Genomic DNA, 14,788 nt, shown 5'->3' with positions numbered 1-14,788 from the left:
TTATCATGCTGAAACATGAGATGATGGCAGAATAGCACGACAATGGGCCTCAGGATCTCGTCACTGTATCTTTGTGCATCAGTGTAGGCTGGTGGGAGGAAGATGGGCTCATTGTAATGGCAGGAATGGAATAAATGGAATGGTATCAAACATCAAATATATGGAAACCATATGTTTGACTCATTTCTATTCATTCCATTTGAGCCATTACAATGAGTCTGTCCTCCTATCGCTCCTCCCACTGTGCATTCAAATTGCCATCGATAAAATGCCATTGTGTTTGTTGTCCGTAGCTTATGCCTGCCGATACCATAACCCCACCGCCACCATGGGGCACTCTGTTCACAACGTGGACATCGGCAAACCACTCGCCCACACGACACCATATATGCTGTCTGCCATCTGCCCAATGCAGTTGAGACCGGGATTAATCTGTGAAGAGCACACTTCTCCATAGTGCCAGTGGTCATCAAAGGTGAGCATTTTCTCACAGAAGTCGGTTACGATGCCAAACTGCAATCGGGTCAAGACCCTGGTGAGGATGATGAGCACGCAGATGAGCTTCCATGAGACGGTTTCTGATAGTTTATGCGGAAATGTAATTATTTGGTTGGGAAAACCATAAGCCGCCTCCAACGTCGTTTCAGAGAATTTGGCAGTACGTCCAACTGGCCTCACAACGTGTAACCATGAGCCCATGCCAGCCCATGCCTCCACATCTGGCTCCTTCAACCGCGGGATTGTCTGGGACCAGCCACCCGGACAGCTGATGAACCTGTGGGTTTGCACAACCAAATAATAACATTTCCGCACAAACTGTCAACCGTCTCAGGGAAGCTCATCTGCGTGCTCGTCGTCCTCACCAGGATCTTGACCTGACTGGAGTTCGGCATTGTAACCGACTTCATTGGGAAAATGCTCACCTATGGTGGAGAAATGAGCGTTCAGTTCTCTGGTGGACATTCCTGCTGTCAGCATGCCAATTGCACGCTCCATAAAAATTTGAGACATCTGTGGTTGTTGTGTGACACATCTGCACATTTTAAAGTGGCCTTTTATTGTCCCCAGCACAAGGTGCACCTGTGTAATGATCATGCTGTTTAATCAGACAGATACACCTGTCAGATGGCAGGATTGTCATGGTTATTTGAATTAAAAGGGAATTTTTCAACCTCATTCTTCATCTTCAGCACCAAACCAGTGTCTACGTATGTGAAAATGTCTCGTTTCTATTATCTGGTTGAAAATATTTTAAAAATGCTTCTCTGACATCACAGTGTAGAATTAATGGGAAAAAAGTGATTTTCAAAACCTGCAATGAGTCTTTAGGCCAAGGGAGAGTATATTCTTGCTCCCCACTGTGAACCTCATAGTGTTCAAAAATCCCTTTTTTTTTTTTTTTTTTTTTAAGTTTTACTGATTTGGTTGAAAAGTGGTGAAGTTGCCCTTTAAGAGAAATGTAATAGTCTTTACCCAACACTGGGTTCCACCATCATGGGCTTGCAGGCTGTAGTGATGTATAGGCCTACACCTCCTAAACTTTTCTGATATCCTCTGCAGATTTCTTTCAGTCTTCCTGTTTTGCATACTGTTGGCTTTCTGTACCTTTAAATGAATCAACAAGCCTACTGTACACGCAGTATCAATGTGGTGATGATTGTTGAAGAGGAAACCGATGGAGAACTCTATAGATCAATGAAAGACCTTTTATCATTCATGTTTAGTTACATCTAACTTACTGCCATTTTGGATCATTCTTTTTCAAGTCGTCTTCCAGATCACGAACCAGTGCCTCACGTACCTGTGTTTTATATCTTCTCCAATGGGTTATGAATTTTACGAAACCAAAGGTAGTCATTTAACCCAATATCCTATGTTGTTTTTGTACATTTTATTTAGATCCTATTTTCTGACTATATAAAAAAACATATTGAATGGAAATGTAACATTGAATGTTTTATGTCTCTGTACAAAGTACATCTGTCTGTCCATTAACTAACAATAATTTTGGCAACAGTGGGATTGCTTTATCAGTAGCAAAATGTTACTTGAGGATGCTGAGTGCATTTCATATACAGTACCCTCCAGTTAGTCACATTTCTAGCTTTTATGACTGTACTTTTCTAATCTGGTCTTCATTAATCGAATAAAACTAATTACAGTGAGCCTACTTTTTGGTTCAACATGAAACGCAATGTTCATACTCCAATGTCTGTCACACTCTAAACACATTTAATTCCAAATGCATTTTATTAAAAAGCATACATACTAGTATGAAAGCAGTTCATGTCTTTGTACGGCGATCATGTAATAAATACATAAATAAAATACAAAATGGTGTCGCACCTTAGTACATTATAAGGCAGGGAAGTCAGAAGAATGTGCTGTTTGTAATGATAGCAGTACTAATAGTTTGGTTCAGCCTGGCTAACTGCTTGGAGGCATTTGGCTATGTGGTCTCTAGCTACCAGAATGCATCGTCAATAACCGCAATGCTATTATGTTTTCACATGAGTAACATTCTTTCATATTGACTGAATATCATGGCTCGAAAATCGCCATGAGATATATATATATCTATATAAAAAAAACATTTGTACATACTCTCCTCTGAAAAAGTACCTAAAAAATATACTAGACTTGGGACTCTATTCAGTCTTTATCGATGAAGCGTTATAGATTGCACGATAGCATTGTAAAGGTAATTTCCGATTGAGCGGACATAGACAAGTGATTACAGTGAACGCAGTCTCCGCTAACGTGGGAACATTGCCTTTAAATTTCAATCACACTTTAACGTTGAACTTCCGTGATACGGATTGAATAGAGCCCTTGACTTTTACCCTAATAAGAAACAAGATCTATCACTTGTATAAGTTGTTCTATTGTATGCAATTCTTATAAGTCAGTCTTGTTCAATGACACCATGACTTGTCATAAAACTGCGAACCACCAAGCCCTGAACTTCTGACCCCTCAACAATGGGGCACCTGGTTAAGGTTTGTAGGGGCCAATGGGAGGTTAAGTGTAGAACAGTCATATTTTGGCATCCAGCATCTCCAGGAAGAGTTTGTGCATGGGCACGCGGCCCTCCAGGTGGAGTCTGCAGAAGTTGTCCACGGCGCGGTTGGCAGTCTGCCGGAGCAGGGGAAGGGTCATGAGAAGCTTGCCTGCCCGGTGGAGCTCCGCTGGGTGCTGGGAGCTCTCGTACTCCTGCAGGGCCTCATGGAGTCCGTCCTGGAAACGCTGCACTGCCTCCGCATTCTCCAGGTTCTCTGCATCTGAGCGGGGAGAGACAAGGTCAAGCGAGGCCTGTGGGTGTTTGGGTGTGGGTGGAATCGGGGGTTAAACCTCCCCTTGTTTCGGCATGACAGCATGTCAGATCCCATTGTCCACCTCATTTGTTTCTCCATTGAGGGCTAATGGACGGGCCAAAGTTAAGTTGCATGCGGCCAACACTCATTTTTCCTGAAAGGACTGTAAATGTAAAAACAGAAGCTCCCTTCTCTGATTCTTCTAGCCACCTCAGGCGGTGTGACTGCCCCGGAGTGTCAGGCTAACACAGCCAGACTCGCCGAATGGATTTCTGAATTCCTGTGATAATTTGCAGGGCAGATGGATTTATTGATTAGGGCTGAGGGCAGAAGCAGCCGTCTCACTGTCGGATATTGATCAGTTTTCACTTGCTGGGGTCTGGGGAATAACAGCGGGGAGGGGTGAGAGAAGTGGGTGTTGGAGAACAGATTTGGCAGAGACCTAGACCTCCCCTCTGTCATGGTGGTCTGAAGAGTGGCAGTTTATACAGAGGTGATTGAATAACTATTATTCAACTAAAATGCATAGATTTTTTTGTTGTCGCACAAAAGTATGTAGTATAACATGGGTTCACAGAATGACCCCTAACAAACAAAATATAACAGTCATATCAAATTATTAATAGTAGTTAAAAATTGTAATTAAGTGGAGGGCTGATACTGACTTGGGTAATGCTGTGAGAATGTCATTGCTAAAATACGAGACCTGTGAGGGACGTTTGCCAATATTGGGGGCGGCTAGCCACTCATTCATTCCCTGACAGCTAGCAGCTTTTCAAGTCATTGACCATCATTTAACAGGCTTGCCCTGCTAGGGGACCTGACCCTGGAGCAAAAGTGTGTTCAAGGACACACCCCAAGGGAAAGGCACTGTGGATCACACTTAGGGGCTTTATTGAGTCAATATCGCCGAAGCGTTAAAGATTGTGTGATAGAAATGTAAAGGTAATTGAGCCGACATATGCAGCGCTTATCGTGAATACAGTCTCAGCTAATGCGGGAACATTACCTTTAAATTTCAATCACGCTGCAACACTGAACTTCCACGATACGGATTGAATAGAGCCCTAACTCTCCCCACAGTCCTGAAAGAGTGGCTGTATGTAGGGCTGCCTGAGGACGGTGTAGTAGATTTAAAGCTGAATTTTACACAATGAATTATTGTAAGCAGTAGCCAGGCAGGTTAGATAGTAGCATATCTTTTTGGTAGTTCTGCCACTCTTATAATGCTTTCTAAGAGGGATTGTACAGTGGCTGCGACAGTATTCACCCCCTTGGCATTTTTCTTATTTTGTTGCCTTACAACCTGGAATTAAAATTGATTTTTGGGGAGTTTGTGTCATTTGATTTACACAACATACCTACCACTTTGAAGAAACTAAATATTTTTTATTGTGAAACAAACAAGAAAGAAAAAAAAACTGAAAACTTGAGCACGCAAACTATTCACCCCCCCAAAGTCAACATTTTGTAGAACCACCTTTTGCAGCAATTACAGCTGCAAGTCTCTTGGGGTATGTCTCTATAAGCTTGGCACATCTAGCCACTGGGATTTTTGCCCATTCTTCAAGTCAAAACTGCTCCAGCTCCTTCAAGTTGGATGGGTTCTGCTGGTGTGCAGCAATATTTAAGTCATACCACAGATTCTCAATTGTATTGAGGTCTGGGCTTTGACTAGGCCATTCCAAGACATGTAAATGTTTCTCCTTAAACCACTCGAGTGTTGCTTAAGTAGTATGCTTAGGGTCATTGTCCTGCTGGAAGGTGAACCTCCATCCCAGTCTCAAATCTCTGGAAGACTGAAACAGGTTTCCCTCAAGAATTCTGTATTTAGCACCATCCATCATTCCTTTAATTCTGACCAGTTTCCCAGTCCATGCCGATGAAAAACATCCCCACAGCATGATGCTGCCACCACCATGCTTCACTGTGTGGATGGTGTTCTCGGGGTGATGAGAGGTGTTGGGTTTGCGACAGACATAGCGTTTTCCTTGATTGCCAAAAAGCTCAATTTAGTCTCATCTGACCAGAGTACCTTCTTCCATATGTTAGGGGAATCTCCCACATGCCTTTTGGCGAACACCAAACATGTTTGCTTATTGTTTTCTTTAAGCAATGGCTTTTTTCTGGCCACTCTTCCGTAAAGCCCAGCTCTGTGGAGTGTACGGCTTAGTGGTCCTATGGACAGATACGCCAATCTCCGCTGTGGAGCTTTGCTCCTTCAGGGTTATCTTTGGTTTCTTTGTTGACTGATGCCCACTTTGACTTGTCCATGAGTTTTGGTGGGCGGCCCTCTCTTGGCTGGTTTGTTGTGGAGCCATATTCTTCCATTTTTTTTATACCGGATTTAATGGTGCTCCGTGGGATGTTTAAAGTTTCCGATTTTTTTTTATAACCCAACCCTGATCTGTACTTCTCCACAACTTTGTCCCTGACCTGTTTGGGGAGCTCCTTGGTCTTCATGGTGCCGCTTGCTTGGTGGTGCCCCTTGCTTAGTGGTGTTGCAGACTCTGGGACCTTTCAGAACAGGTGTATATATACTGAGATCATGTGACACTTACATTGCACACACGTGGACTTTATTGAACTAATTATGTGACTTCTGAAGGTAATTGGTTGCACCAGATCTTATTTAGGGGCTTCATAGCAAAGGACTGAATACATAATTTCACTTCACCAATTTGGACTATTTTGTGTATGTCCATTAAATAAAATAAATAAATTACAGGTTGTAATGCAACAAAATAGGAAAAATGCCAAGGGGGATGAATTCTTTTGCATGGTTACAGCTACACCACCGGTCAAAAGTTTTAGAACACCTACTCATTCAAGGGTTTTTCTTTATTTTTACTATTTTCTACATTGTAGAATAATAGTGAAGACATCAAAACTATGAAATAATACATATGGAATAAAAAGTGTTTGAGATTTGAGATTCTTCAAATAGCCACCCTTTGCCTTGATGACAGCTTTGCACATTCTTGGCATTCTCTCAACCCGCTTCACCTGGAATGCTTTTCCAACAGTCTTGAAGGAGTTCCCACATATGCTGAGCACTTGTTAGCTGCTTTTCCTTCCCTCTGCGGTCCAACTCATCCCAAACCATCTCAATTAGGTTGAGTTCGTGGGATTGTGGAGGCCAGGTCATCTGATGCAGCACTCCATCACTCTCCTTCTTGGTCAAATAGCCCTTACACAGCTTGGAGGTGTGTTGGCTCATTGTCCTGTTGAAAAACAAATGATAGTTCCACTATGCCCAAACCAGATGGGATGGTGTATTGCTGCAGATTGCTGTGGTAGCCATGCCGGTTAAGTGTGCCTTGAATTCTATTCAAATCACAGACATTGTCACAAGCAAAGCACCCCTACACCATAACACCTCCTCCTCAATGCTTTATGGTGGGAAATACACATGCAGAGATCATCCATTCAGCCACACCGTGTCTCACAAAGACATGGTGGTTGGAGCCAAAAATCTCCAATTTGGACTCCAGACCAAATGACAAATTTCCACTGGTCTAATGTCCATTGCTCGTGTTTTTTTGGCCCAAGCAAGTTTCTTATTATTATTGGTGTCCTTTAGTAGCGTTTTCTTTGCAGCAATTCGACCACGAAGGCCTGATTCACGCAGTCTCCTCTGAACAGTTGATGTTGAGATGTGTCTGTTACTTGAACTCTGTGAAGCATTTATTTGGGCTGCAATTTCTGAGGCTGGTAACTCTAATGAACTCATCCTCTGCAGCAGAGGTAACTCGGGGTCTTCCTTTCCTCTGGCGGTCCTCATGAGAGCCAGTTTCATCATAGCGCTTGATGGTTTTTGCGACTGCCCTTGAAGAAACTTTCAAAGTTCTTGAAATTTTCCGAATTGACTGTTCTTCAAGTCTTAACGTAATGATGGATTGTCGTTTGTCTTTGCTTATTTGAGCTGTTCTTACCATAATATGGACTTGGTCTTTTACCAAATAGGGCTATCTTCTGTATACCCCCCCCCCCCCACCTTGTCACAATACAACTGATCATGAGCTCAAACGCATTAAGAAGGAAAGAAATTCCATAAATTAACTTTTAACAAGGCAAACCTGTTAATTGGAATGCATTCCAGGTGACTACTTCATGAAGCTGGTTGAGAGAATGCTAAGAGTGTGCAAAGCTGTCATCAAGACAAAGGGTAGCTATTTATTTAACACTTTTTTGGTTACTACATGATTCCATATGTGTTATTTCATAGTTTTGATGTCATCACTATTATTCTACAATGTAGAAATAGTAAAAATAATGAAAAAACCCTTGAATGAGTAGGTGTTCTAAAACTTTTGGCCGGTAGTATACGTCTCTTGAGTCTGCTCTGTCACAGCTGACAACACCAAACTACTGATAACAGATATCCAGTGCATGCCATGTAGTTAGTACCTGAGTTGGCGAGGGCCATAGCCTTGAGAGTGACCACCTCCTCTTGGATCAGGTTCATCTGCTGGTACTTGGTGGTCAGCTGTCTCAGGGCGGTGTAGAGGTCAGAGAGTCCGGCCCCTCTGCACTGGCCCTGGTCCAGACGCAGGTTCCCAGCAAACACCAGCTCCTCCCCATAGCCCAGAGACTGAGACACCACTGACAAGACCAGTGTCTCCATCCAACCACTCTGCAGCAGGGCCATCTGGTCCACCAATGAAAGGGCAGAGAAGCCTGGAAGGGAAAATATGGAAACGTAATACTCCATAAGTTCTCACAGTATAAAAAGTTTACTTTGTCCATTTGTACCAGTGTAAAATGGCATGGCATAGTATTTTTTATTTAACCTTTATTTAAGGGACTCATGCTTATTTAACATGACATACAAGAGCAACAGAAGTGGGTACCTGGGATATGCTTTGCCCAGCCAATCATGACCAGGAGTTCCCTGTTTAGTAGGTCACACAGCGTCAGCAGGGCTTTAAGGTTGTCGTCATTGGTTGAGTTGTCAGGTGTGGCACACAGGGGGGCTGGCTCTGTCAAGAGGAGCTGGGAGATCACTTTGTTTCCTGAAAGAGGTCAAACAGATATATTAGTAATGTACTCTATTGTACTCCCCGTTTGTGACTGACACGGCTCTTATTGGAGTGTGTGAGTGTTGCACGACAGAGGGTACACACCGTTGGACTTGACGGGGTGTGTGTCTGGGGCCTTCATATAAAGAGAGAGGCCAGAGTCCCCCCTTCTCTTGTACTTCTGACGTCCTCCTCTTACTCGGTCCATGCGAACACCTGTAGTGACACAAACACGATTATCAGTGATCATCATGTTTCCTCATTGATTGGTCCTCAATCCCCAAGTCAAGAACAGACAATGGAAGGTGCCCAGTGGTAATAGATAGAGCCATGGCTACATGGAACTCTATTCCATATCAGGTAACTGATGCAAGCAGTAGAATCAGTAAAAAAAAACAGATACAAATACACCTTATGGAACAGCGGGCACTGTGAAGAGACACACACACACACAGGCACAGACACATGCTTACACATGCACATGATAAGAAACGCACTCTACACACACACGTCGTACACATGGGTTTTGTATTGCAGATATGTGGTAGTTGAGTAGTGGACTGAGGGAAATGTAACGTCATGTAATATTTTAAATTGTATATAACTGCCTTAATGTTGCTGGACCCCAGGAAGAGTATCTGCTGCCTTGGCAGCAGCTAATTGGGATCCTTAATAAATACAAATACAAAAAGAGGCTGAGTAATTAGAAACTCTACTTCAGGCTGTATGTGTTCTGTGGGTCTGTATGCGTAAGCATGTCCATTTATTGAGCCCAGTGATTCCATTGAGATGAGTTGGTCCTCAAGTCTCACCTTCCTTCATCATGCCGGCACGCAAGCACTTCTGGAAGCGGCACGCTTGGCACGACTTCCTACGACGCTTGGTGATCTCACAATCGTTCATCACAGGGCAGCTGTAGTCAATGTTACCTGGAAACACAGAAAGCACAGCTCTGTTTACACCCCACCCTCGATACTTGAGGTTACCAGTCTGCAAGGCCAATGTCGCAATAATGGAATCCAAAAGGTGATACTGCATTTTACAGTATCTTTCTTACAGTGCATTCTTGATGCTTACCTTTTCAGTCAGCCTAAAGGTCAAATTGTCATGCTGTAAAACAAAGTGTGTGTTTAGGGGGTGTGCCACCATGGCTTACTGAGTTTCACTGTCTGTGGCACCATGAAAAAAGTCAATTGCCTCTGTGTTCGCTGGCACCCTGAGCTTTCACACAGCAATCAATAGAAGCCCAGACAAAATACAGATATTGATTGGTTATTTCACACTGAGCCCAACTCCCACCACAAGTGTTATAACGTTTGGCCTCACACAAGACAAAAAGGGATTTAATAGAGTATTGGCTAATTTCTCCCACCCATCTATACCCAGACAAGCGGGTCTGGATCTAGGGGTGATCTAGGGCCCTCAATCAATGAGCTTCCCCCTAAACCCTCCCCGGCCCCTGGACAAGAGATTAGGGCATCCAAATCACAACTCCGAATTTTTAACAGGAGATTGGCACCTCTTCAGATTGCTATTTACAAGAAATGAAAATCTGTTGTGTGGTGTTATAGGCACAATAACACATTTATCTGCATTTTCATACTTTGAGATGGCCGCTGTTGCTAAAAGAACGCATTATGAAAATCCACTTTTGATAAATGAGAATAAAATAATTAGATAAAGTAATTTTTATTCAACTTTAAGCATACTTGAAATTAGGCACATAGTAAAATATTGTTGAAAATCAGTCATTAATGCGTCAGGCGTCACTAGATCATGCGTCAGTTATTTTGGAACATTTCAGCGTCTAGTTTCAGAGAGCAAAAATCCAATATTTCAGATTCTATTAAGAAATCAGATATCTATGGCAAGACGCATCATTCACCCACGTTTCGTCCAAATCGGACCAGTGCTGTCTGAGATAGGCGTGTGACGAACGTACGCAGACAGATCCACAGATTTCATCGTGTGGGACAATAAATCATTTCCGGGGGCATCAACCAATATGGAACACATTGAGTCTTCACACAAAAATCAATCCCATAGCTGAGTCTGCGGCTGACATAACTATTGGAAATCTGTGTACGCTGCACTCAGCCTCATTCGCGCTTCCCCCTCTAATAGATTATTGATTATTTTATTAATTAAAATCTAGCCAAGAACTTCGTCATGTCCTAAATGTATCACACAGTGCACGCTCGCACACAGTGCACGCAACACACACCATCACAGACGGCTTTATTTGATGTTCTATCAGCTTTTTTGCAAAAACGTATACACTTTTGTTTACCTTGAATTGTCCTCTTGAAGAAAGCCTTGCATGCCTCACACGACGCTACTCCGTAGTGATATCCTGACGCAAAGTCGCCACAAACTAGGCACAGCCTTTTAGGTCCAGAGCGCAGCGACGATAGGTAGTCACATTTGAGGATGGAGTCAACGTGCGCCGAGCGCGCCAAACTGCGCTCTGACCAAAACTTAGCTGCGCCGCTAGTGTCCGGTGCTGCGCTGACAACGCTGCCGCCGCTGCTCGAACTCGGGGATTCCGGGTCCATCGAGTGACCCTGTGAGAATAAGCTGTATCCACTGCTATCCGAGCTGGGACTGAATGGCGTGGTGCTGTCCAGGGCGAAAGTAGGGCTGGGGGGATCCGTCTTGATACATGTATCATCTGGTGAAGGAGCGTCGTCGGTGTTTGAGGAGGACAACAGGCTGATGGCACAATTGAAATGATCATGACAAAAATATAATACCCTATTATTGTTTCTGTGAGCTGCTACAATAACAGTGTGGCATGCAGACCACAATATTGTCTGCCACCTCAAGGACCACCACCTCTATTCATGTTCCCAATGGAGGAAATCAACTTTTGCACTTATTCTACAGAAAATTAATAATAACTTTAAAAAAACGACTAAATTAAGCCTTATCTAATGCTTTAATTAAAACGAACACAAATGAACAGCACACAATTGATGGAGATGAATGACTAACAAAGATGAATGACTAATACAACGTATATATGATATGAATGGCAAAAAAAAGTAACATAAATCTCAATCATTCTTACTGGTTGTGCTGGCTGAGAAAATTGACGTTTTCACTCAGGCAAAAATCCTTTAGATCCATATCAAGGAGGAAAGTCTCAAGGAGATTTGTCACGGCAGTAGTAGTATTCTAGTATCCTGGTTTGGGAGCAAACGGTAGAGAGATAGTGGCCGAGGGAGGACTCTGAGACAAGAGACAAAGTTATAGTTGCAGGTTTATTTAGCTGAAGCCCTGTGTCATTAGACAGGGGCGGGGCCTGGAGGATTTATCCTGACAAGCGCTAAACGCTTGTTGATGGTTTCATCCTCCTCTCACTTCTATTGTGTTGAGCGTACATGTTTACACATTACACACAAGCTAACATTTATACACGATACACTAGTCAACGTGTGAACCAGATTTGTTAAAATAGGATTTTCACTGTTCCCTCTTTGTGACAAAGTGTTGTCAAAGTGAGGTGATAAGATGAAACGTTATTGCTTATGATGGAACGCCATGCACTATGTCTGTTGGTTTTGCTCAGTTGTCATGAAATGCATTTTACTAGTCTTTTTTTCCATTGCTGGTCTGCGTTCCAGACTCCTCCCTCCCTCCCTCATCTCTGTCATTGTGGGACCAGGATTTCCCTCCCGAACTGTTTGGTGTAAACAGAGAAAGCACTCAGACCAGACTCACAGACACGGCATCCTCTTTGCTTCCAGGTATTTGTTGTTCCTCACAGCAAAGTCTCACTTTTGAAAGCTAGAAATTGCATATTGGTGACAGTAGTATTCTACTTCCTGAACCAAAATGCATCACTATTACTGAAGTATGTTAATTAAGATTTTTCCAGTCTCACTGGCCTTTTCTCTTGTGTGTGTGTTTGCATGGTTAACCTGTAAAAGTCAGGTAAAGTGAGCTAGAGCGAAAGTGAGAGGCAGGCTGGGGGAATTAGAACAGACCGGAAAACCAAGGGATAGAATTAGACTAGAAAAAGGGAGGGGAGGGAGGGAGTGGAAAGAGAGAGGGGACTCTTACTTGGAACTAGTCAGTAGGTCAGGTACGTGTACCGGACAGGGCTTACAGCTGGTGAGAGGGGATGGGTTGATGAGGTAGGAGGGTTAGGGTGGCTGGAGGGTGAGGATTAGGAGCTGTCCGATGCCAGTGCGTTGGCAGGGGTGCTGAAGCAGCACTTTTGGACAACCCTGATGTGTGAAAACCCTGTGAGGAGCTAGAACATCCAAATCCAGTCATCAGACACCTAAGCCCCATTTATACCTGGTGTAAACATGGGTCCTTTGTCCTGATCTTGTCTGCATTCTGATTGTGCGCACATTTCCAGAAATGTGTCTACACATGGTATTAAAAATGGTTCTGTTATTCTTCTACTGTGTCTGCACTGTGACCACATTTCCTGGTCCTTTTTATGAAAACTATTTCACAGCTATTCTTTCAAAATAATATGTATTTATTTATTGTAAGAAACATATTGATGTAATCATTCATTCAATGGGCAAAATAATTATGATTTAAATTGTTTCTATGTCCAGATCTGTCTACACTTGTAAGATATCCAGACACAACGTGTGTCTGACGACCTCTGGAGGTGGGCAGGATGATCTGATCACAATCAGATCACAGTGAGTCTTTTGATGGTCTACACCTGTCCAAAAATGTGGGCACAATCAGAATGTGGAAAAAGATCAGGACAAAGAACGCAAGTTAGAGCCAGGCTTTGCTCTAGATACCTTTTTCACCTGAATTACTGGTATTAGCTGGATCCCAATAAGTGAGCCACTTTGAATTGTGTACACTGTTCCAAAATAGATTATCAAAAAAGAAAAATGATGGAACTTATAGAAAAAGATGAAGCAATATATTTGACATATTATTTAACCAACACAATATGAAATCATATTTTTGTGGATATTCCAAACAAATATGATTTTGGCCAGTTCCCTGATATATTTACACATGGTATTCCACCATCTCCAAATTATTTGGGATGAAAGGTTCCCACAGTGGATCACTGATGCATTTTCTCCTTTGGCACACATTCCCTGCCCTTGTCATCCCCCAGCTGTGAAATGTATTACAGCACAGCAGCACACTGACCCGCTTCTGACCACGGTAGGCCCCCAGTACAGGGAGGTAGGATTACTGTCTAGTCTGACACTTCTCTTATTCCTCCTCAGCACTAATCCAACAACGGCTGCATCAGCAAGATGCCCCCACCCCTCTCCTCACACGGACGCACACACAGACAGAGAGAGAGAGACACACAGAGAGAGAGAGAGAGAGAGAGAGAGAGAGAGAGAGAGAGAGAGAGAGAGAGAGAGAGAGAGAGAGAGAGAGAGAGAGAGAGAGAGAGAGAGAGAGAGACTCAGTTGACCCTGTTAACACAAACAGCACCATCAGTGCTAGTGGGTGAAATCAAGTGATACTGTAGCTCCCTGGGAGTGTACTGAGGCCTGGAACCAGTTTTCATGCTCTGTTACAGTGCAGGTCAATGGTACAGACAGGACTGAACTCTCGCTCTCTCTCTGTGTGATGGAGCCAGCGGAACAGAAGCCTACTATTAGCCCATCTGGTCCCTGATTCCATATCATTACATTGTAACAGGCTGAAAGTCCGCTTACAAAACTGTAATAATACTAATGCCTGTTTATAAGGTACTCTTACTGCTTTAATGGTCATTTAATAGAGGCTCCATAGTGACTACATGTTTTAAGGCTGAGTGAGATATACTGAGTGTACAAAACATTACGAACTCCTGCTCTTTCCATGACATAGACTGACCAGGTGAATCCAGTTGAAAGCCATGATCCCTTATTGATGTCACTTGTTAAATCCACTTCAGTAAGAGTAGATGAAGGGGAGGAGACAGGTTAAATAAGGACTTTTAAGCCTCGAGACAATTGAGACATGGTTCGTGTATGTGTGCCATTCAGAGGGTGAATGGGCAAGACAACACATTTAAGTGCCTTGAACAGGGTATGGTATTAGTTGCCAGGCGCACCAGTTTGTGTCAAGAACTGCAACGCTGCTGGGTTTTTCCCCGCTCAACAGTTTCCCTTGTGTATCAAGAATGGTCCACCACCCAAAGGACATCCAGCCAACTTCAGACAACTGTGGGCATTGGAGTCAACATGGGTCAACATCCCCGTGGAACGCTTTCAACAGCTTGTAGAGTCCATGCCTCGACGAATTGAGGCTGAAGGGGGGTTCCTAATGTTTGGTATACTCAGTGTAATTGTAGACCCACTCAGGTGGGCTATATTTGTAATAAACAACAAAGGAACAGCAAATTTGGTTGTGGCTGGTTATTGGTAAACGCAATAATAATGAGGCGTTACAATTACTCTGAAGCTGCCACTTACAGTGTCTGCCAGCAAGTGGTAAAGTGTTAACACCGGTCTTCCAGTC

General features: G+C 43.3%; 1 protein-coding gene and 1 long non-coding RNA gene across 2 annotated transcripts; one reads left to right on the top strand and one right to left on the bottom strand.

Annotated features, from left to right (window-relative positions):
• Positions 1-2,244: 2,244 nt before the first annotated feature.
• Positions 2,245-11,552, bottom strand: LOC115163029 (estrogen-related receptor gamma-like). The gene is made up of 7 exons (XM_029714604.1): positions 11,406-11,552; positions 10,626-11,047; positions 9,148-9,264; positions 8,441-8,551; positions 8,168-8,329; positions 7,725-7,994; positions 2,245-3,281 (listed from the first exon to the last, which is right to left on the bottom strand). Exons 1-7 carry the CDS (start codon positions 11,462-11,464, stop codon positions 3,037-3,039), a joined length of 1,386 nt encoding a protein of 461 aa, XP_029570464.1. The 5' UTR covers positions 11,465-11,552; the 3' UTR covers positions 2,245-3,036.
• LOC115163030 (uncharacterized) lies at positions 10,901-13,641 on the top strand. The gene is made up of 3 exons (XR_003869682.1): positions 10,901-10,969; positions 11,962-12,084; positions 13,558-13,641. It is a non-coding gene; the product is annotated as an uncharacterized LOC115163030 (long non-coding RNA).
• Positions 13,642-14,788: the final 1,147 nt, after the last annotated feature.

This window comes from Salmo trutta, chromosome 26, assembly GCF_901001165.1.
Source record: "Salmo trutta chromosome 26, fSalTru1.1, whole genome shotgun sequence".
Lineage (NCBI taxonomy): Eukaryota > Metazoa > Chordata > Actinopteri > Salmoniformes > Salmonidae > Salmo > Salmo trutta.
The sequence above is the reverse complement of the archived record's forward strand: the minus strand, read 5'-3'. Positions and strand labels throughout refer to the sequence as shown.

What these genes read in the sequence shown, in the direction of transcription:
- LOC115163029 (XM_029714604.1), bottom strand. Translation starts at nt 11,464, where the DNA reads ATGGATCTAAAGGATTTTTGCCTGAGTGAAAACGTCAATTTTCTCAGC. An exon ending in ACACCCCGTCAAGTCCAACG is followed by an intron (nt 8,330 to 8,440) that starts GTGTGTACCCTC and finishes GACCTCTTTCAG; the next exon opens with GAAACAAAGTGATCTCCCAG. An exon ending in TATGGCCCTCGCCAACTCAG is followed by an intron (nt 3,282 to 7,724) that starts GTACTAACTACA and finishes CTCCCCGCTCAG; the next exon opens with ATGCAGAGAACCTGGAGAAT.